The 22,336-nt window shown below is 35.5% G+C and overlaps 1 protein-coding gene across 1 annotated transcript in view; it reads right to left on the reverse strand.

The window, feature by feature from the left end:
* TBCD (tubulin folding cofactor D) overlaps nt 1-22,336 on the reverse strand; it is a 126,862-nt gene that overhangs the window by 98,885 nt on the left and 5,641 nt on the right. Inside the window, exons 6-13 of the mRNA XM_084298331.1 lie at nt 21,777-21,923; nt 20,902-20,957; nt 17,028-17,160; nt 8,743-8,788; nt 6,036-6,168; nt 4,655-4,797; nt 3,777-3,837; nt 3,189-3,263 (exon numbers count right to left, since the gene is read on the reverse strand). Coding sequence (XP_084154457.1) covers nt 3,189-3,263; nt 3,777-3,837; nt 4,655-4,797; nt 6,036-6,168; nt 8,743-8,788; nt 17,028-17,160; nt 20,902-20,957; nt 21,777-21,923 — 794 coding nt within the window. The remainder of the gene's footprint in view (nt 1-3,188; nt 3,264-3,776; nt 3,838-4,654; nt 4,798-6,035; nt 6,169-8,742; nt 8,789-17,027; nt 17,161-20,901; nt 20,958-21,776; nt 21,924-22,336) is intronic.

Raw genomic sequence — 22,336 nt, forward strand, 5'->3', positions numbered from 1 at the left:
GGTGAATTCATAACATTTTAAAAGGCACCAACCAGCATGTATTTATTGTGTTGTTATTCCTGTTAGATTTTTAAAACATAAGAATGGTGAATTGAACATGTTTTCTTTCCCATTTTGTGCAATATAAATACTGATGTAAACATGATCAAATAAGCAATGACACAAGCAAAAAAAAAAAAACAAAAAACAAAGAAAATAACGACCACGTATCATTATAAACGTAAAAACATAACCTATTTACAAAAGAATGCAATACAAAACACTCGTGCAGAAAAGGAAAGCAACTTCCTATTACACTGCCAAAGATGCAGGTTTACAGAATATATCCAAGATAAAAATGAACTGAATGCCAAACACAATCCTTAACTAGCAAAAGACGTCTGAGCAGTACAACAAATGTATAATACAAGCCTGTGCATTTCAAAGGTGTCTAAACACCACTGTTTGCTCATTTAAACAAAACCATAAACCAAAACAGTGCCTTATAGTGAACACAGCAAAAAGAATTTCAAAAACAGTACACAGACTTCGGTGGACTGGCAGGTAAAGGAGTGAAAAGGGGAAAGCTTGTATGCTGTGTGACTAAACACACACGAAGTTAATTTTGTATTAAACTACGAATAGGAACCTAAGAATAAGACACTAAACAACTGAACTATGTCACACCAAAGCTTCATCTCTCCCAATCATCCTGTGTCTGAAATGGGCCAATAGCAGATGCTTAGCCAGAGACAAAGCACAAAGGATCATTCCCTCATTAGCCTCCTCCTGGCTTTGGCAATCCAATGTACAGGGACTTCCCAAGCCAGAGGTTGCATCCAGAATGTCACATTTAATAACCTCTGATGGGACTCTCTTCCATTAATTTGGATAATCCCTTTTTGAACTCCCTTTACACTTTTGGCTTCCATAACATCCTGTGGCAATGACTTCCACAGGTTAATTGCGTGTAAATGTACTTCCTGATACTTCCCAGTTGTCGCACTCTGAGGAAGAGTGAATAGTAAACAATTGCTGGCTTTCCCTATTTCTTTCATATACATGATTTTATATATCTCCATTAGATCCCTCTACTTTTTCTTGCCACTTGGAAGAATCCACGTCAGTTAAATCAATTCCTGATGATTGAGTTTTGATATTTCTTCCTTCTTAATAATACTTAACATTCCAGTTGCCTTCTTTATTTTCTGACTGTTGCTCCATTGACACCTTCAAAAAACTATCAAACCATGAACAGTGAATTCAAGATCTCTTTCCTGAGTAGTAGTAACTTTTATAGCTGGCTGTGTTCTTCCCTAAGTGCATTAGTTTTCATTCATTAGACATTATATTTCATGCCACTTACAGTCTAGTTACTTTATTTAGGCTTATATAACATTTTCTTTTCTGTCCCCTTTAGTTTTCACTGTATTAGCTAAGTTCAACCATCAATCAATTTCATTACCCCACTGTTCACCTTTTTTCCAGGATAATTTTTTGAGTATCTTGAACAGCACAGGGCTCCTATGGACCCCTGCAGACTATGCTGAAAGTCTCACTGTGATAAATGGTCATTTATTTCTTTCCTGTCTCTGAATTTATCTATAAGACATCCTTTCTTCTTATCCTGAGAGATAAAATTTGAAGTGCCTCTAAAGAGCAATTGACTTTTTATTTTATTCAGTAGATATTTAGTGCAAAGTGTACAGAAGATATTTAGTGCAAAGCATACAGATTCTCCTTCGTCTTGTCTACATTCATTCCCAAGTGCTTTTGGAGAAAGCAGGTCATTCAATTACTAGCTGCATTACTCACCCCTATGACTTGAAAAACAAGGAAAGAAAACACTGCGAGTACAGGTCTTTGAAGCTCCAGGGATAATTGAGATCAGCAGCACCTCTTAAATTAATCACAGTAGCGCAGTGGAAGTATTGGCTAAGTAGACACTTTCACGTTGCAAGTTTTTAAGACTCCATAGCTTCTTTTTTTTATTGCATGAATTTTTTTCATGCAATAAAAAATTGCAAAAATTTTTTAGAAAGAATTTTTTTCATGCAAAAAAATTGCAATTTTTTTTATTCCTTTTAGCTGAAATTTTTAATTTGCACTGTCAAGTAAGGTGGGATTTTTTTATTTTTTATTTTTAAAGAGTAGATTTGAGTGTCAAACTAAAGATTACCTGTATTTTTTCTCAAAAAGAAATTACTCTTTTTGTTATTAGCTTAGTCAAAAACAGTTGTTTAGACCTTAAAGCTCAGGTACTCAATGCAGAATTGAGCAACTCAATACAAAAAAGCATATGGTACTTGTTTAACAATTTAGTCCATCACATGCTCTACATGCATGCAGAAGCAAGCCATCCAGCAATAAAGCACATCAGAAGAACATCCTAGCAGCTATAACTGATCAGACTGATGGTTTAGCTGATCTAAAAGCTGCTCCATGACCAACACTACACTCCTCTGGCCTAGTAAAAGAACAAGACAAGTATATTGTAACTCTCTTCAAAACATTCCTAGTCTCTGGCTGATCATGACAAGTGTGCAGAAAAGAAAAATGGTGGTTTGGTTTTGTTTATTTTTTTCATCAGGCATATACATCCACATCTTGTAGTATAACACTTTTACAGTTTCCCTGTGTAATGTGAATAAGCACTTTTTCTGTAACCCAAACTTGTCACCTCCTACTTTAGTTTGTTTCTAATAATATAAAAACTAGAGAGCAATCATTTCCCTGTCATATACAACGTCATAAACCTCTGTTATACCCCTTTCATTCATTACTCTTCCTAGATGTTTTAGCCTCCCCTCACATAGAGACTGATTTGTAACACTAATAATCTTCAGAATCCTTTTGAATATCACTTCCAGGTCTACTATTTGCACACAACACTCAAGATATGATCACACCAGGAATTTTTAAGGGAGCAAGCTAATGAGCTTATAAAGTTTATTTATTTATTTATTCATTCCCAAAGATCAATTTTAGTCCTTCCAAATTAATTTAGAATGGGGTGGAGACAGAGGATTAGGAATAGTTTACTGAACACCCTGAGTGTGGTACACCTATGCCTTAGGAGATTCTGAAATCTGGGAGAAGAAAGACAATAAAATCTACAGATTTCCAGACCTATTTTTGTAACTGGAGTCTTCCTATTTCATAAACAGACACGTTTCACATGCACATAAAATATGAAGTAAGATTTTTACCTAAAACAATCCAACAGAGAGCCAACCACATCATCTGCTAATTCTTTTGGAAGTCTTCCAGTTATTCTACCAATTCTAGAGAAGAAAAAAAAAAGGATACAGTGATTCATTAGTACTGCCATTTGATGAATAAATCCAATAAAAAATTTAGTTACTGGAAGCTTACAATACGATGGCTGAATTCAAGGTGACAATGGATCATGCTAACACCATTAGCCTAAAACACCAATCTCAAGCTTGAAGCAAAAGCTACAAAGTAGAGAATTTAACACAGAAATATATTTTTTTCAAAGGAGAGGAGAACAAAGACATTTTGAAGAAATACTACTTTATAGCCTTTAAGTCAAATCTTACACAAGATGTCTATTTCCAAATCCAGCTGTAATTTTCCTGTAGACTAGCCCCATCTCACATGCACCTAGATAAAGTCATAAACACAGATTTACAGCATGAGCTGTGCTAAAGCCATTTGAAGTAACTGTGAATATTGGCAAGACACAAATTATCAATCACAGGTTACATTAGACTGTATTTTTGTTGTTGTACTGGGTTTAGCTTAATAGTTTAGAGTAACAATAAGAAACCTACCCTTTTGCTGCAGACCACCTGACAATAGTGTCTTTGTCTTTCAGTCCAACCAACAATTGCTCTGCAGATAAATTCATTGAAACAAAACGATTATTTTCATTTATTTAACAAGAGAAATACTTTTTTAAACATTAAAAATCCATTTTCCTATTAACATAGCTGCCTCCCAATTTAAACAAAAATATTTGTTTCCAGATTTCTTATACAGGCCACACAAGCATGACTTGAAACTAAATAAACATAAAAGATGTCAAAATTGTTTTCTAAAACAGAAAATTTGGTTTAAAATTTGAATTACTCTGACAGATTCAAAATAGAAGTCAGGATGTTGTTTTTTTTTTCAGAGGTTCCTTAGATTACTTAGTTATAGATGTTTTCTGATGCCATCTTTGCCTATTTATTTATAGCATATCCACTAGAAAGCTAGCAGAGGACCTCCTTTATGAATACATACTAATAGAAAATGCTGTTCCTTCGATACTACCACAGGTTAAAATCTTCCACATAATTCTTTTGCTTTCATGTAATGCCATTTACTTCATTTTTCATTATGAATTTTAATTCATCCTTCCATCTCTGAAAGGCTCAAGATAACACTTTCACATTACTGGGAAAGTGTATTTCAATAACTCCCTCCCCCAACCCCACAAAAAAAATGTTACAAGTACTGAGTTCCTACTTGTGATGCTAAAATTCAAATAATTTGGCAAAAATTATGTATATTTTAACAAGATGCACAGATTGAAATTTTATAATCTTTTCAATTGTTCACGTTAGTGCAGATACCCATTTTACTTTCTTAGCACTAAACAAGCCATTTTCATAGTGTGCACTTAATTTGCAGGCCTTACGATAACTTCTGTCTGGTTTTAACACACCTACAACATTTTCAATCTCTCCTGGAATGTCATATGCCTCATCATCCTCAGCTTCATTAGCAGCAACATTTATTATTTGATTCTGCGTAACCGAACCCTTAGCTTGCAGATTGGCAGCCAGAGACCGACAGCCACGCTGATACCTAAACAAATAAAAAAGAGACAGTCAATAATCTTTTCTGATTTAAGTTCCAGTTGAAATAGGTATATACTGTTACAAAGCCTGCTTGTCAAGTGACTGCACCTCCCAGTGTACAGCTTTCCAGTTACTTAGAGGTTGCTTTAAAGGAAAGGGAAAAGTATCCCATTTTCCTCCCTCCTGACCCAGTTGTCTGTTTTCTAGGTTGAGAAAAGGTAGACTATTTAAATGGTTCCTGTGCAAAACTGTTTTGTACCTTTCATCATCTCTCTCCCTTTCCTGTTTCAATATAACCTACTTTCCACTACTGACAATAAGAGGCAAAATTCCCATACCCTAAAACACTCTCCAAAACCTAAAAAAAAATATATATATATCAATTTATGAAAAATAGTTTTTAAATGTTAAAGCCAGCTCAGTACTTTCTGCACAAGCTGTACTCAGATATTTAGCCTGTGGTATAGATACATTCTTACAAAAGATATACTTTCCATGCTAAACTGACTCTTGCCATTGGGCAAGGTACACTCCACCTAAAAAGAATTTTCTATGCCTAAGGACATTCTCAAAAGTTGGTAAAAGAAATACAATAAAAAATAGTCACCAATGGAGCCTGCAATTTTAAAAATATCAGTGCGAGAAATCTAAAAAAGAGTTTGCCCTCTGGCAATAAGTAAAACCAGACACCAAAACCTGACTAATATGCAAAACTGAAGTGGGATCACAAACCAGTTTTCCCCTGTGAACCTTCTATCGAATCAGGGTAGAAAAATGAAATGGAAAAATTAAGTTCACTCTCACAAAATTGAATTAAATCAACTTCAATAACAAAGTTCACCACCTTCCCATCTTTACCAAGTTATGCATTATATAGGAAGAGACTTTGTAATGTGCAACACAAAACATCAAAAGACTTCGGTTGTCACAACGTTGCAGCGGTTTACTATACCAAAATTGAAAAAACAGAGAAAACTAAATACAGCATAAGAAATCTAATTCTCCGACGTGTTCAAATGAAGGATGTATGCAAGTCTTAAATAATACAAGGATTTCTTTTTTTTTTTTTTTTTTTTTCGGGGAGGGAAGGCAGGAGGGCAGAGACTGGTAATCAAATGGATGGATTTAAGACTTTTTAAGGTTTTGGAGTGTTTGTGATTTTTTTTTTTTTTAAAGATTCACTTTACTTAAAAATAAAAAAAAAAAAAAAGAAAAGAAAAATCACTGTTTCAACTTTAAACTAACCTCCACTTTGCTACCTTCGGTTTCACAAATGTCAGTCCAAGTCGTTGAACAAGTTTCATCCCCAGCTTGCGAAGAACCATCTGATTACTTTCTGATAGCTTGCAGTTATCAAGACACTCAAGTACAGTAGCAGCTGTAAAAGAAACATGTCAAGACAAATAGTTTAAAAAAGACTCAGTAAAAAAAAAATGTTTAAAATCTCAAAAAATCTGTAGCAGATTTAGATTTTTAAAGGTGTTACTGAAATGCAAATGCTGTACTACCTACTTTGTCATAGTTTTGACAATGGCCAAATAAGGGTAATATCCTTCACCTACCAAACAGGTAGGATTACTTTAAGGATTACTTTTGACTATGAAAATCAAAATGAATCTAGATCATGAGGGAGCATTTATGCGTCTCATTCTCACCGGAAGAAACATATTGAAGAATCTTTCATGGTCTAAGAACTTTCAGTAGCCTAACAGAACCAGAAGTCAGAAAAAGCAATTCAGTTACTCTGTGACCAGTCTCTGCATACTAAAAAACTGTTCATTTTCCTCATTTTTTATTTTCAGGTAGCACCAACTTAAATCCTCTGCACAGAAAATTTTTATGATGATGAATGTCCATAAACACTTAGACATGAAAAATAATGTGTACGTGTAAACAATCAGCAACAAAACCTTTCATTTGGGCACATCAAAGCTACAACAGTTATTTGTCCAGCAAAGTAAAAAACAGAGACTAATGGAGAGTCTTGGATTAACGACTCCAGAATTCAAAATTTTCACAAGAAACACATCCATGCTACAAATAAAACAGTCCTTTTGCATTTGCAGCCTGAAACGACTTTCTCAAAGAAAGAGCCTACAACTTATCAGTAGTTAATATGAACTAACAACTCAGACCCTGGAGGACCAATCATTCCTACTGTAAGCACTGCAGATACAGAATTACATCTTTCTGCAATTTTCTAATCCAGTCTCATACTGGGTTTTCTAAAATATCGAGATCAAGGGTATAGCAATTCTTTCAAAGTCTGAGAAATCGTACGGCACATGACTTAAAAATCGACTCAAGTTTTCAACAGCTTTATGATTTATCCTGACATACTGAAATATTTGTAAAATAATACATGCAGGCAAAATGGTGAAGCCAATAATGACTATTATTTAAATATCTTCCTGCAACCTGGATTTTTGTTTTTTACAACTTTTAAAAAAACTAGGTATTAATGCTTTAAAAGACTGCAGAAACATCAATACTCACAGAGAGAAAAAAAATTAAGAATATATAAATATAAGCCTTTTCCAAGTCCAACTACTGAATCACTGTGGATCATCCACAGATCCAAGCAAATGGTCTCAGGAGTTGTGCTCGTTTTTAACTCCAGTTCTATAATACAAAAGGACTCCAGTTCTATAATACAAAAGGACAACACAAAAGTGTTGTCCTTTGACTTCCACCTCTTTTTTTCTATTTAATCTTCAGTTCTGTTACAACCCTGTAATAACTAACAATCTCTGATTTTTTCACCTCTCACATTTCATTTTCCCCCAAATTTTTTGTCTGAATATTTGCTTCTTAGCTGTGAGCATTCTGTCTTTTCTGGGGTAAATTTATTCATTCATTGGTATGTGCCTTGCTTTCCTCATACTACCAGATGCCACAGGCCAAAACATCTAACTTTACCAGCAGGGTTAACAACATGAGCCAAATATTTTCTTTTTGTTTTGATTATGACAATATTTTGCTGTACAGATGCATCTTTTAAATTATTTTGCATTATACTATATTTTATCTAGCCTGTTCATGTTTCTAGTTATCTGACACATCCATAATTTTAGTAAGGGTCTGCATGTCATACTTAGTAACTGGGAGAATGAAACTGTTTCCTGCTCTAGATCTACATAGTTTCTCTTCTGAAGTCAAAATCATTCCATTAAATCAAGTTATATGCATTCTAATGCAAGTTTACATCATTGCTTGATTCCTGTGAATAGCACAAAACACATTTCTGGTGTTTTGCTAAGTTCCACAAGAAAGATAATCTCTTTTGCTGTGTTCTGTAATTAGCCATTATCTCTCTGTACCTCTCTATTCCACTACCAATAAAAGGCAAACCAGTATTGTGCAGTCAGTTCAGAACAATTCCAGGTTTTACCATGAGAACATACTTCCAACATAAAGATACAATATTCAGAAACTTCTGTGTTCTCAAGTACCTGTCTATCCCTAATTTAATCCATTATCATCTCTTTCCACTGAAACTTTTCCTCTTTTCAACACCACCACATGATTCCAGCTGGATCCTGTATACAGCAGGTTCTTTAAACTTGGGATTTCCTAACTCCTGGGCTTATGTTAACACTTGGAAATTTTCTGTAAAATTTTCAGCACTGATAGGCATAACACCAGGTTATGTTCTAATGAATTTCATTAAAATATGTTTCACATCTTATGTTCTGTGCTCAGCCCCTTTAGCCCAATGGCGAACCTGATCACCTGCCAAATCTCTAATCCTTTCATGAGATTTTCCAACATAACATTCTTCAGCTGTATCTTCTCCTCCCTCACTGGCTTCTCTTCTTTTTCCCTTACTTTGCATGTTTTCAAACTTTATTTTACTCTGTACAGAACCATTCATTCTTTATCAGTGCGTCCTTTCTTCCTTTTTTAAATTGAAATGGCTTTAAAAACAAAAATCAGGATATTACAAACTTACCATAAGGTAAACAGTCTTCTCTTTTGCCATGTTTAAATAACTGTGCCTATAATTAAAATAGGGAAAATAAATATAAGAATATAGAGATTCTAAAGCTTAATATATCAGGCATATAGATCTAAAATATTTTTTAATATTCCTGCAATAATCTAAGCTATTTAGTAATTTAAACAGCCAAGAGGAAGAGTCTCGGGGTGCAGCTCTACTTCTTTGTAAGTCAATGCAAGTCAAGGCTACCATGGCTCAGCCTGCCCCTCCCATTCATACACTCATTCAGGCAGCCAGCTCAGGGAGCTGATTTGGCCCAAATACACACGCTCAAGGAGGCAGTTGGGGAGCCGTTCTTCAGCCAGCTCAGCTCCCTGATCCATCCAGCTCAGTGCTTCAGTGCTTGGTCACACCAGTTCAATGCAGGTGCAACCACAGCAGCTATTATTTAACAGCTCACGCTGCTTTGAACCTCTAAGAACTGAAGACGAATCTGCAGACCACGAATAAGTGGAACTCTACATCCTGTTTGGGACCTCATGACATCGAAGGGTTCTCCGAATTGAACAAAGCCTTGCTCATAATTTAGACAGAACACATCAATGCGCCAGTTGCTGTGAGAAGCAGGACAGGTGGACACACGTGAGCGAGCTTGGTTGTTGGTAGCAATCAAACTCAGACAAGACAGGACACAGCACAGGCTCCACTGCCAAGTGTTTTACCCTGCTTCTCCAGCAGCTTTTGAGAACTCCCTGTTAAACTAAAAAGTACAGAATTCCCTGACTGCAAATATACCTCCACCAGACACATTTTAATTCCTGTGCCAAGGGATTTAAAGAAGAGTTCAAGCATTCAGTCCTGCAAATAGCCCCCAAAATAATTTCACATATGGTTAAAAATCCCAGTAAGATCTAGCCTCAGCTGTACAGGGAGAAAAAAGCACTATTACTAGCAGACAAAAACACGTTACACATTTAAAGTTTCCCCAGTCCACTTCACATGTATCAAAACTACTGTCTTCAGCCACTTAGTTTTCCTTGAACTTTGCCATTCACCAGAAGAAAAACCTTCATCAATAAACATGCCTAGGAGTTAAACAAGAACAGACTTACCTTAAAAATATGTACTTTCTCACACATACCAAATACACATGCCTCCTGTACTGCAGGTGTGGTTAAGAGCAACAAAAGCAATAAAAACACCTTTAGGCTATGTACCCATTCTGTTTTGTTTTGTAACTAAATTACATTTTAGAATCCTAAATTAGCACTTCTGATCAGCTTTACTACAAGCTACATAGTGGAATTTAACAATGTATCTTGAATTATTTAAGATTTTTAATGTTTTCCTGAAGTAACCAGGCAATTGTAAGGCATCCTATAAATAGTACACTTACAAAGCAGAAATGCTACAGAACCATTTTAGGTTCTGTAGCAGATCTATAAATCTAGAGTATTATTAACAAACCTAAAAATTGGCCTATCTGATTTGTCTCTCTCTTTGCAGAAGTGTGCATAAGTTCATTTCTCCGTATCTTTGTGCCTGTATTCAGAACAGATGGCTTCTTCCCAAGGTTAGCCAGGTGGCAGTGGATGCCAGGAGACACTGCAGCATTTCTGCAGCACCTTTTCTTCAGAAGTACTTCTCCTTTCTGCACATAAGCCCAGGTAAGAGCAAATACTCTTTTTAAAGGTGTGCATGGACTGCCTCAAATTTATTAAGACTATGTTAAAGCATATTCCATCAAAACATAGTGTAACTCCTAAAGTACTGATAATGGAAAGAAACAGCTTTGTAATATAGCCTTGGGAACGCTCATGGGCAACTGCATTTGGAGCTCTAGCCCCACACTTCACAGCAAACTGTCATGGAGTTCCTGCAAAGATGGAACAGTAGCCTCAGAACATGCTCGTATTTTCACTCTTATGTAGCTCCTTAATTCTAACACCTTTCTGCAAGTTTCTTCCTGAGTTTTCACATCCTAAAGGCCAACTTTGAATTCAGTTCTGACTCCTTAAGAAAAACATAACCAGAAGGTGTATCGCCTCAAAGCGAGAAGAGAGAAGAAATTAACCAACAGAAAAGCAGGAAATAAGAAAACTCTTCACTTATTGTAAAAGACTTATTTTTAATAAGACAACTAAGAAACCAGCCTCACTCACAAGTCAATTTAGAACAGCAAACTCAACAAACTCCATTTCACACATTTCTCTAGAGAATTTACTGGACAAGCGAAACACATGTTGTTTTCCTCCAACATTTCCTCATTACATACTTAAATAACAAACTATTTTCATATTTGATTTTCATCATGGAATATCTACTCACAAATACACCAAGACTTTATAATGTACTTTCAGATGTTAAAATCATTATAGCAACAGCTGTAATTCAACTGAGATTTACACTACAAGACAGCTGGATTATTTATTTTTTTTCAGAAAACAAATCAGGTTCCACATCTTGAAACTAAACCTCTCTTCAATCATTCAGTAGCAAGAGTTTAACCCATCATAAGAACCCTGACAAGTTTTAGACAGGTCTACATAAGAAAATCTCAGGGAAAAGCACTGTTTATCTTGAGAACTAAAGTTACAAATAATGTTAACTTCCATTAAGAATATACACTCTGTACATACCATATGAACCTTTTTCCTTATAAAGTATGAAAAATATGCAGATTCTAATATAGGAAATTTTCAGCTATACAAATCATAGTAGTTTATTCCCATCTTTGACAAGTTTAGTACCTGATTCAATGTTCTCCCTTACTCTCGAATATGGAGTAAGGGGTTTTATCATTGATGCAAGTTTTTAGGGAAGTACAAATTAACCAAATAACACTGTAGCTAGTGTGTTACAAGTTAATAAACAAACTTTAAAAATGGGGACTTAATATTTACATGGTTTTTGATAAATAAAATGTTGCCTATTGATTTTGGAATAAATAAAGCTGAAAAAGAGGTACATGTGAAATGAAAAAAGTTTTGTTTGCACCAACTGATGTACACTGCAGGTGGAACATAACCTTCTACCAGATAATTGGTGTTTCAGCAAGCGACACATTAAGTATTTTCTTTCTCTCAAAGAAAATCTAATATTTTTTTTAGCAGAAAACAATTCTTATAAAAGTAGGCAATAACCATACTGCTGAGTACTACTCTTTGGATGGTCAAGAGAGCTGAGAATCCAGCTTCAGCTTCTGCCCAACCTTTTTTGTTTTTTTTTTTTTAAATATTAAGACGATGTTTTCATGACTTCTTTGTGAATCAAAGCATGTAAAAACATTCACAAGCCCGAAATTTGTCAAACATTCAAGCTTCATTGATAACTCCTCTGGGGAAATAAAAAAGCACTTTACCTGCTCTATTGGCCTCTAAAATTAAAGATGTGTGTATTTTTCTATTTTTTTTTATGTTACTAACATGCATATAAAGCAAACTTACTGTCTTAGAAAAATCCTGCAACACTAGAGCATACATACAGGGGTTATACTAAAAAGCAAAGTACACGGTGCACCACTGCAAGCAAACAAATAAAAAAATAAATAAGGAAAAAAGGACAAATCAGCATTACAGTATTTAGTTTAAACTTCCTGCCTTGAAGGAAGAAAAACATCCGAGGCACACCGTTTCAGAAAAATCTGATACAAACAAAATAATTAATAAGCTTGGTTTGCCACCCATATAGACTATTTTAGTGTCAGCAAGTAGTAATACTGAAAGTAAGGAGCCTGTCTGTTGGAGTATCCAGGCAATTGGAGTTACACCCTGGTCCCTCCGCTTTAATGAGGACACAGAGCATACACCAACTCACCCAACCTGTTGAACTGTTGAAAAGTATGTGACTCCCTCTCTTATAAATAATTAAGCCACCTACAAATTAGAGAAAATCAGTGGTGTGCAAGCAATGACGACTGTCAAGTCTGGTTTTGCTTTAGAAATAGCATGGTGCAAGGAAAACAAAACCCAGTTTCTTAGTAATCATAGAAGAAATACACCACACCTTCCAATTGTCTACATAACCCACTTTAGGCCCGACCTCTGTGAGATATATCAATCAGGATCATCTCCGGGACATGTTCCCCAAGCTATACAAATCACCATTAAGGGTGGCCTGACTGCTTGGCAGCAAGTCTACCTTCCTGCCGAGCAGGAGTCACAGGTCTGAACCTACCCTCTGGTTGTAACCAACAAGGCAAGGACTGGGAGGATAATTTCAGCCTCTGCGGGAAGAGAAGAAAATGGTATCTTTCATTACTCTGGAGCACCCCCTAGTAGTCACACAGCATCCAGGTCGAGGGAAAGCTATCACTCATTCCTGCCTCCAGGCTAGACGTGGGGAGGTAAACAAGGTGAGGGAGGACGTGCTGTCAGAATAATAAATTTGCTTGAAAGTAGAGAGTATGGAACGCACTGCAAGTGCAACAAATGGTGAAAGAGATGAGTTAAAGCCCTTGTTCTTTATACAGCTTCAACACAACTAGAAATAGTGTGTGTCAGGGTATTGATCATGGTAATTACTCTGACAAGCTTTGATACACAGCACAGTTAAATAGTTGGCAGAAGGAGTTAAGTTCTCGTATCATCTTAGTTATTTATCGATTGAAACCCTGAAAAATTTAGACTAATAGATCAGGACTTCCATCTTAACAAGACTGCCAAAATAGATTCTGAATACTTAAAATACTATATATAATGCTTTAGACAACACTATATTCTAAAAGGAAGAATAAAATCAATCTAATGCTAACAGAAACTCTGAAGCTTGAACTAACCTCAGTACTTCTGGTGAAAAAAAAAACAAAACAACACAGAGGTATCAGAAAAGGCCATGTTGGAATACTCTGTACCCTTCAAAAAGAGAAGAGATGCAGTATTACCAGAAAGACGTAAAGAGGTCAGTGCCCTTCCATAAGAAAGGATTTTTTTTTTCTTCTCCTTGTATCAGCTTTGCTTTTTGGGCACCTTTACCAACAAACCATCAAACAATACCATCTTTTTAAAAAATAATGCCAATGGACAATCCCAGCATCACTAATTCTTTAAGAATGCCAAAAAAATAGAGACTTGGGAAACATTCTATTTGGAAATATTCTATTTTTGTGCCTCTGGGTCTGAAAGAATAGAGTTGGAGAGTTCTTTCTTCCCTGGAGCAAAATTTACATAAGCATGCAGCTATTGCTAAATAACCTTTGCATTAGAGACAGCTCAGGGAAATGCCCTGTTCTTAAGACTCTCGAGTTTCATCAGATCACCGTGTAGGGCGTTTTATTTTTTTTAATTATTACTCACACTTGTATACTGAATCACTTATAAAACAAATAAGGTTTAATAAGTTTCAATGCCCAAGGCTACCTCAACATGATGACATCTCTGTCACGCAAGAACTGGGAGTGCTACACCCTGCAGCAATAACTAAAAAGCTGTTTGATATAATGGCAGGTTTAAAAGCAAACCTCCAGACCAAGAGAATTTAAAATGCAGATTCTTGAAACAGGTTAGATGTTTCCTTCAAGTAAACAATTGTTATAAAAAAGTAGCAATTTCATGTCAATCCAACATTTATAATCCTTCATATTACCTACACATACATAGTGTCCAAACACAAAAATGAATTTAGTTCAACACTGAGATTTTAGTTTCAACAGAAGAAAGCACTTCAAGCAGTTTTAAAAACTGAATCTGAAACATAGCAAGCAAAGATTCCTGCTAGTGCACACCTGTTGTGAAATGATATATTACTGACGACAGGTGTAAAGAAAAAAAGAAAAAAGCATCGGTGGAATTAAAATGTGTAATGCAGGCTGCGTGTTTCAACAGGAATCACGAAACAGTAGTACTTGTTCTACACATAATGCTGAGTTAGATTAAACAGTAGCATACCTAATCACCGAGACTTAAGGCCACGAAGAGGCAGATCAAAGTGCAGCAGCACAGAACTACTCACTGCGTACCTAAGTTGCAGTTTCAGTTCATTGAAATGCAAGGGCTTAATGTCACTTGAAAACACTTTTGCCATGCCAATCTCACAGCAATGCAGACCATAAACAGCCTAATATCATAATCCCACCAAAATCCATGCTGTTAGGGGAAGCTCCAAACTGATCTTGGGTGGTGGGGGGAGACTTATTTCACCCACTGTGGCCAAGCAGTATTACCTCCCCGAAACCTGCCTTGCTGTACTGGCTGGGAACTGAAAATTTGTCTTTTTTCTCCTGCTTGTTCAGACACAAATACCAGGTAACTGCAGTTTGACTCTTAAAGTAACAAGTCGCTGGAGGAATTCAAGGGCAAAGACTTCTGAAGCTTGCCAAGCCAAGTTTTAGTTGTCTCTCCTGAGGATGCATTTTGCTTTACGCAGTTAGCAATTATTGTTTTGTTTCTGTAGAGACTGCTAAAATCTTGTACGTTTAAAGGAACAGGTTTACTTCTTTTGAATACTGCTTTTACTTTCAGGTAATATTTTTGGTTTAACTATATGCTATTGTTCTAAGTGTTATATTAAACTCTTGAAATAAATATTTCCTATTCCACTTAAGCATGTCTCCGTACATATACCTACATATGTATCTTTCTGAAAACCTTTATTTCCTAATGATATAATTTGTGCTCATATTGCAGTAAATGAAATTAAAATTTCAAAGCTAAATGCAAGAAACAGGCTTTAAAAATCGGTTTGTTCATGGCTACCAACTAGAACAAGAGCTGTAGGATACCAACAAAATTGGCCTGATAAATATTTTCTCCCATTCCACAATGTATAGGAGGAAAAAAAAATCATACAAATGCAAGAAGGCAGGCTTCTGCTTCCAGGTATATTGTATCACATTCTAGTTTCGATTCGACTTGTTAAGTATTCACCTGTTTCGCTTAGTATGCACTAATGAACAGGTGGATAGAGCCAAAGCCAAAGTCAAAAGAATTATGACAAAACACTAATGTATTATACATCCTACAGGTCTCATCATGCACCTAGAATGGCAAACAGTCTCCCTTTCCAGATCTGACAATAAAATGATGAAACATCACTCTGTCTTTTGAAACAGACTGCAATGCATACAAATAATGCTTCCTCTTGCTTAAGCAGCAAGTCCTAAGTCATTCTAAATATAGATCATTTCTCCTATCTTCTGATTTGGAAGAGCTGCTACAGGAAAAAAAATAAAATCTATATATAAAAAAAAAACACCAGCACACACACACACTTGTTCCAGAACTTTGCTTTGATGTTTAGTAATGTACTGCATACAAGTCCTCAGAGCAATTATTTAAAAAGAGCTGCAAATTTATGCAAATTATAGAAACTCATACAAATGCCAGCAAATCCTTAAACCTGGACAAAGGCTACCCATGTGCATGCCCTCTGACTTTGTGTGTGCTATCTCAACTTTGTTAACAACAAAAACAAAGCAAAGAAGAAACAACTCCACACACAAATTCCCCTACTCCAGGCAAATATGTTTGGACATCACAATTGGAACAGATACCAGAACTGTTAATTCAAGCAATTCAAAATACACAAATACTTTAACAGTATAAAACTACAGGAAAGCTGTTATAGAAAGATATTCTTAAAATGCACAAGAGGAGTGTTATCATATAGCACTAGTTCAGGTATTCAAGTTTTCTTCCCCTACCTGGACTGTCCTATGATTGTACAACTATATAGGTATTACTTTTAAAACCCGAACTGAGGATTTCACTCTTATAAAGAACATTAAATGAAGAACTTCTTCTGATTAACAAGCAAATAAAGGAAGTGTATTTTTTTCAGCCTACTCAACTATACAGTCTAGTAAGTTTATTATGTCTTATTAAAACTCTTGAGAACAAAAATTTAAAATTATCAGAAAAAATTTATCAGAATGACTAAAACTTTCATGAATCCTTGGAGGGGCCACTGCTACATCAAAAGCCCGACTTCTTCATGTTGTACAGTTCCAATTATTTCATTTTTTTTTCACAGGTTTGGTACAAAGCCAAACAAAATTTGAGTTATGAAATGACTACCAACATACAATCAGATACATTTTTGAGAGTTATTTATCAGTATCTGTACTGGCAACTTCCCTTTCATTTGTTGATGAAAACACTACTTGGAGAAAAAAGACATATATGTGAAGTTGTACCTTCAAAACTATTGTGCAAGAAATTCTGGCTTTACATTATCTTACCATTTTTAATCAGCATGAATTTCTCTGTACCTTTTCTATTAAAGGTCTACCACAACAGTATTACATTGGAAAAAATATATATATATAATCATCTATCTTTTAGAAGAAAAATGGTATTTACCAGAGCCTGCAGCATGCCATTCATAACAACAGTCCCCTCCATAGTCTGAAAGGAGGATTTAGATAACATTGAAAGAGTCCAGTCCAGAAAGTCTGCCATCCTTTTTTGCCTGACATCAGGGCGAACAATAAATCTGTCACAGAAAACAAGAACAAAAACAAAACACTGCAGTTACTATCTTCACAACTGTCAAATAAATTAATTTTTTTCCTGCTACCCAAACCAGTTGCAATTCATGAAGACAATTCTACAATGAGGATTTTCTTAAATTGCAGAGGAGAGAACACTACAAATCTTCCTAAGTTTAGTCCTTCCGTTTCTGAGCAAGGCTCTGACAAAATTTTCACCTATAAACATACCAATCTGTAAGCTAGAATTCTAAAGATTTCCCAGCTTAATTGCAAAAACAAATAACTTTCTACAGTTACAACATAAAAATAATTTCCATTACAATTAGTAAAAACTGAAATGAATGAAAACTGAAATTAATACAAAGATTCTCTACTATTCTCACCAAGAACAGCTAGAAGACAGCGTAACTCAGCAATGGGTCCATACAGCACTTGTTATCAGCCAGATCCTGTTCCAGGCCCGTAAGAGTAATCATCAGCACTGTATTTGTTTGTTCAGGTGTTTGTTAAGGTTAAACACCTAATATTTAACATACTGGATGGGTCAAGAGATGCATTTTTACCATTCTTACAGAGGACCGAAGAGGTTTATCATGGTTAAACTACTTCCCTAAACCTACAAACTCAGTCATCGTCAGCGCCAGCCAAGCCACAGTTAGGGCATCTACTTCAGTCACTGCATTTAGTCTTGTAAAAACTAGGTTCCTAGTCCAGCAGAGATTGAGACTAATTAAGAAACTTTCTCCTTGGTGCAATCAGAGGAAAAGTACATGGGAAAGCCCTGACTGTAGAACTCATAGTGCTTAAAATAGAATGTGTACAGAGCTTTCATCTGGCTACTTCATACACCTGCAAATTCAATGGGGAACTGCATCAAGAGCCAACTAACGGGGAATATTAAATACAGAGAACACAGGAAACAATGAGCAGATGTGATCACTTGAATTGCCTTCAAAGGCTGGATCTATTGTGTTCAGCAAAAAAACAATGAGGATTTAGAGGAGGAGTTAGTTGAGAGGGGTTGTTTTTTGTTTTATAATAGAGCACCAAGGACAAATCCTTCTCCGCAATAGCACAGGTAATAGAAGTAACCTGTAAAGTAGATGAACTGGTTCCTAGACCCTTTCTCAGCCCAAAGGAGTTTAAATCTTAATTACTCTAAGGAGTGCCATAACCTCCAGACTAGAAGCAAGACAAAGATAAGCCTCATCTCCTCCTACTGCAGCCAGGTCACTGAAGAGACAGAAAGCTCTTGGAACAAACCCCAGCTTCTCTGCCGTAAGAAAAGGGAAAGACTTTGAAAAATGCAAAGTTTTTGATCCTGATGTTTCTGAATTTTACCTGAAATGCATGCTCCTTCATGCAGGAACAAGAGTCCAGGCTTCCCCTTCCACTCCTCTGTCTCTCTGTAAGAAGTTTCCTATTCAGCAGGTTACGGAGTTAAACTTCTCTATTTTATCTCCCCAGGACTCTTGCATTCCTGCCTCCCTAACAGTCTAACTTCAAGAAGATGAAACAGTTACCTCAGAATATCTATGCCCTGCTCATTACAGAACTGCTTTGGGATGTGAAAGCAGTGAATTCAAGTACACCAAGGCCAAAAGGCATTGAACTCAGGTCTCCGAATTCCTTATGAAATATATTAATCATTAGTCTATTTTTAAAATGGTGTTTTCATAGTAAACTAATTACAGCTACACTAAATAGTAATTTTGCTTCCATTAGTCTTACACACCTTGATCCAGCTAGCACCAGAATATATTCTTAATATTCCTTAATGTATTCTATCACCTTATTTGTTATGAGGATATGCTTTTAATAAAAAATAATTCAGCCAATAAAATGGATGTGAAAAGAAACATATAACTGCTAACAACCGCCTGCATAGTATTCTGCATCGGGATGAAAGGAACTTAATAAATCCTTCTGAAATCCAGGGTTAAGCACTGCCTGTTTAAAGTTTTTCTGAATGTAATGCTGGAATCAGTAACGTTACTATACAGATGCTTCCAGTAGTCATTTATTTTTAGATACCCTGGCATGTAAATTCAAATAATCTCAAGTGATGACAGAATATTTTAAATTCACTGTCCCTACTTGAGAAGGCTTGCAAATACAGAATATACCTTAAAAAAGCCAACCACATTTGGTTGGTTTGGGGATTTTTCTGTGTTTTTTTAGTAAGTGAAGATGGTAAAGGGCATATTCAGGCATATATGCACCCTTAAGAATAATTCACTGCATGTCACAATTTGCATGCCTTGTGACAAGGCAGATTACCAATGCTGATAGATAGAAATCCTAGAAAAGCAACTTCCAATCACTTCCAAAACGACTGAAAAAAAACAATTAAAATAAGCAGGCAAACCCACAGTCTGTCACATGGAAGTAAGTATGCAATAAACAAGATTGTTTATTAAAGACTATTCTAAGAATGCATGTATTCACTTGAATTTTCCTCTTCAGAATAAATCATAAAAGTACAAGACTCGTCACCACAGAACTATATGCTAGTCCCAACTCCTTCATGAATTTTCTGCATGACACAAAACACAAAGTGTCTGTTTCGCCATCAGATTCACCATTGTAGCATTACACTCAGTGAATACAAGCTTCTAAAGCATTTTGGGTCCTGTGACTGAAATTCAGAATAAATTCAAAATAAGTACATTGACAGCTATTTCCCCAAAAGACAGAATCTGCTCTACTAATTTCTATTTAACAACTATTTTGATACAACTAAGCCTGTAAATTTTGTGCCTCTTTCAATCTAGAGAAAAATGCTAAAACTGATTTTATTGTTCAGACTAGCTACCCACACCCACACAGCCTCTGTGCCTGTCGCAAAACTATGTTGGCAGAGCCCCCTAGTGTACATTAGAACATATGCAAGCTTAAATACTCCATTTATCTTATTTAAAAAAAGAACACCTACGTGACAGACTAAGCAGACTGAAGTTCTCTACCATTAGAATATACTAGAATAAAGATATATGATGTGATATATATCAGGAAAAGGTATGAAACCAACTTAGGTTGGTTTCATAACACACTAGGACAGAAAGAAAGAGAACTTCATTATTTCAAATTTATAAAAAACCTGATTACTGAACTGACACAAAAGGTATCATAACAACTGCACCTCTTTTACAATTAGTTTGGTATCTAACACTAAGCTTTGTAAAACAGTATGGTTTACAAAGTTCCATTATCCTAAATCTATTTCATTTGATGAACTATTTCACAATAAACCTATGAAAACAGTACCTTTCTCTGGTCCAGAAAATTAAGAGGAGGGATATTAAGAAAAAAATCTAGCATTACTATTTTGTTTTAAGTAACTTAAGTACTTCTAGGAGACATCGAGCAATTACGTTAATATCAAATTTGTTTATTTTCTATGCAATATACTGCAAAAAATGAGCAGCAACACAGCGTAACTTCATCTTTTTCAAGCCCTTTAGCACAAACCAGTCCCTAGAAACCAGTTTGAAAAGTATTCTGCTAGCAGTAAAGACCTTTAAGTATCACTTGTAATGTATGCCTGTTCTTCCGATTAACAGAAGAAAACATTTACAATAAACATGCTATTGGACATGATTCAAGCAAGTTTAACACCCCATATAGTTGGCAACTTCCAGTGCTCCCAACACGGCTGTTAGTAATACGTCAGGCTAAAAAAATGACAGAGGAAAAGGGAGCTAGCTTTTTCCTTTCTGCCAAAAAGCAAAAAAGAGACTTACTTTGAAACCAGTACAGCAGCTGCATCTCGAGCCTTATCACTGACAACCAAGTAACACTAGAAGTAAAACAAAACTAACTGTAAAAGAATTCAAACACGTAGACTTAATAATACAACTACGTAACAACTTTGTACATGAGTACATTAATATTTACAATTACATTATACTGAGTTTAAGATAGTAAAAAACATATAATCCATTTAACAAAATATATCTGAGACAAACTCTCACATCTAATGTCTTTCAAAGCAAGTTTACCTTTACTGTAACCTTAAAGTACAGTCATATTTGTGTTACTACATTTCTGCAAGTGTTAAACCACTTAAGGGCTGCAAGTGTCAAAAGGGTAAGGATAAGCTGTTTGGTTATTTGTGGGAAGGGGGATGATTATGTTTTATCTTAAAGGGATGACGCGTTAGCCACTTTAAGTTTACACAAAGTGAAATTTCATTATCTTTGTTGAAAACTCTTTCCACAGTCATAGCTTCGTTACTCATCCTGACAAACACTAAATTCCTATATAAATATGTAAAGTTGACTTTCAGAAAATCTAGCTAGTATCTTTAAACTCTAAAAGCTCTTACCACAGTCAAAGGCATACACTCATAGCAGATCATCATAAAATTTGATGATTGTTTTTCCCTGAAGTAATAAACTGTCTAACCAGACACTAAGGAATTAAATAACATACTAAAGATTCTTCAACTATGGAGAAATTCTTTACAGAGTAGACAAAGAAAACACAGGATTAAATAATGTTTTGAAAAGATCAGAATTTACTATATATTGAATACATTAATATTATTAATATTGGAATATTAAGCCTAAGAAAAGCGTTATAGGTTTGCGGATATTACACGACATATTATACTTACTTTTGCTACTTTAAGTATGCGATCCATTGTTGGCATGCGAGCATGCCCTTCTTCAGAAACAGTATTTCCATCAAACCGGGCCAGATCAAAAGGAATCAAGCATATCATGGAGAGCCATAATAAAAGCATGTAACGAGTTTCCCAAGTCTGGAAAAGAAGAGTCAAACAAAATATACACTCTGTTTTCTGAACTGTGTTCCAACAAGGTGCCTGGAGAACAAACCTACCTCCTCCAAGGTACTGCTATGCTAAGAAGATGAAAACTTTGAACCTCAGTGTTCTGAAACACCAAAGGAGAAAGAACTACAAGACACCTCAAATGGGAAAATTGTAGTCAAGTGAATGGACCCTTTCCCCTGAATCTGAAGTTTAGAGACAGTTCATTCTTTTCCAAAGAAAAACTGCATTTTCCTATTTTCCTGTTTTCTCCTTCCCTCAGCCCATTTGTGCCTCCAGTCCAGTCAAGCAGAAAAAAAAATAAATGCAAACAAATAAAAAAACACTCTAAATTAGTAAGGAAAGTGACTCTCCATATAGAAAGGGAAAGGACAGAAAGAAAA

Source organism: Netta rufina, assembly GCF_964035555.1.
Source record: "Netta rufina genome assembly, chromosome: 19".
Classification (NCBI taxonomy): Eukaryota; Metazoa; Chordata; class Aves; order Anseriformes; family Anatidae; genus Netta; species Netta rufina.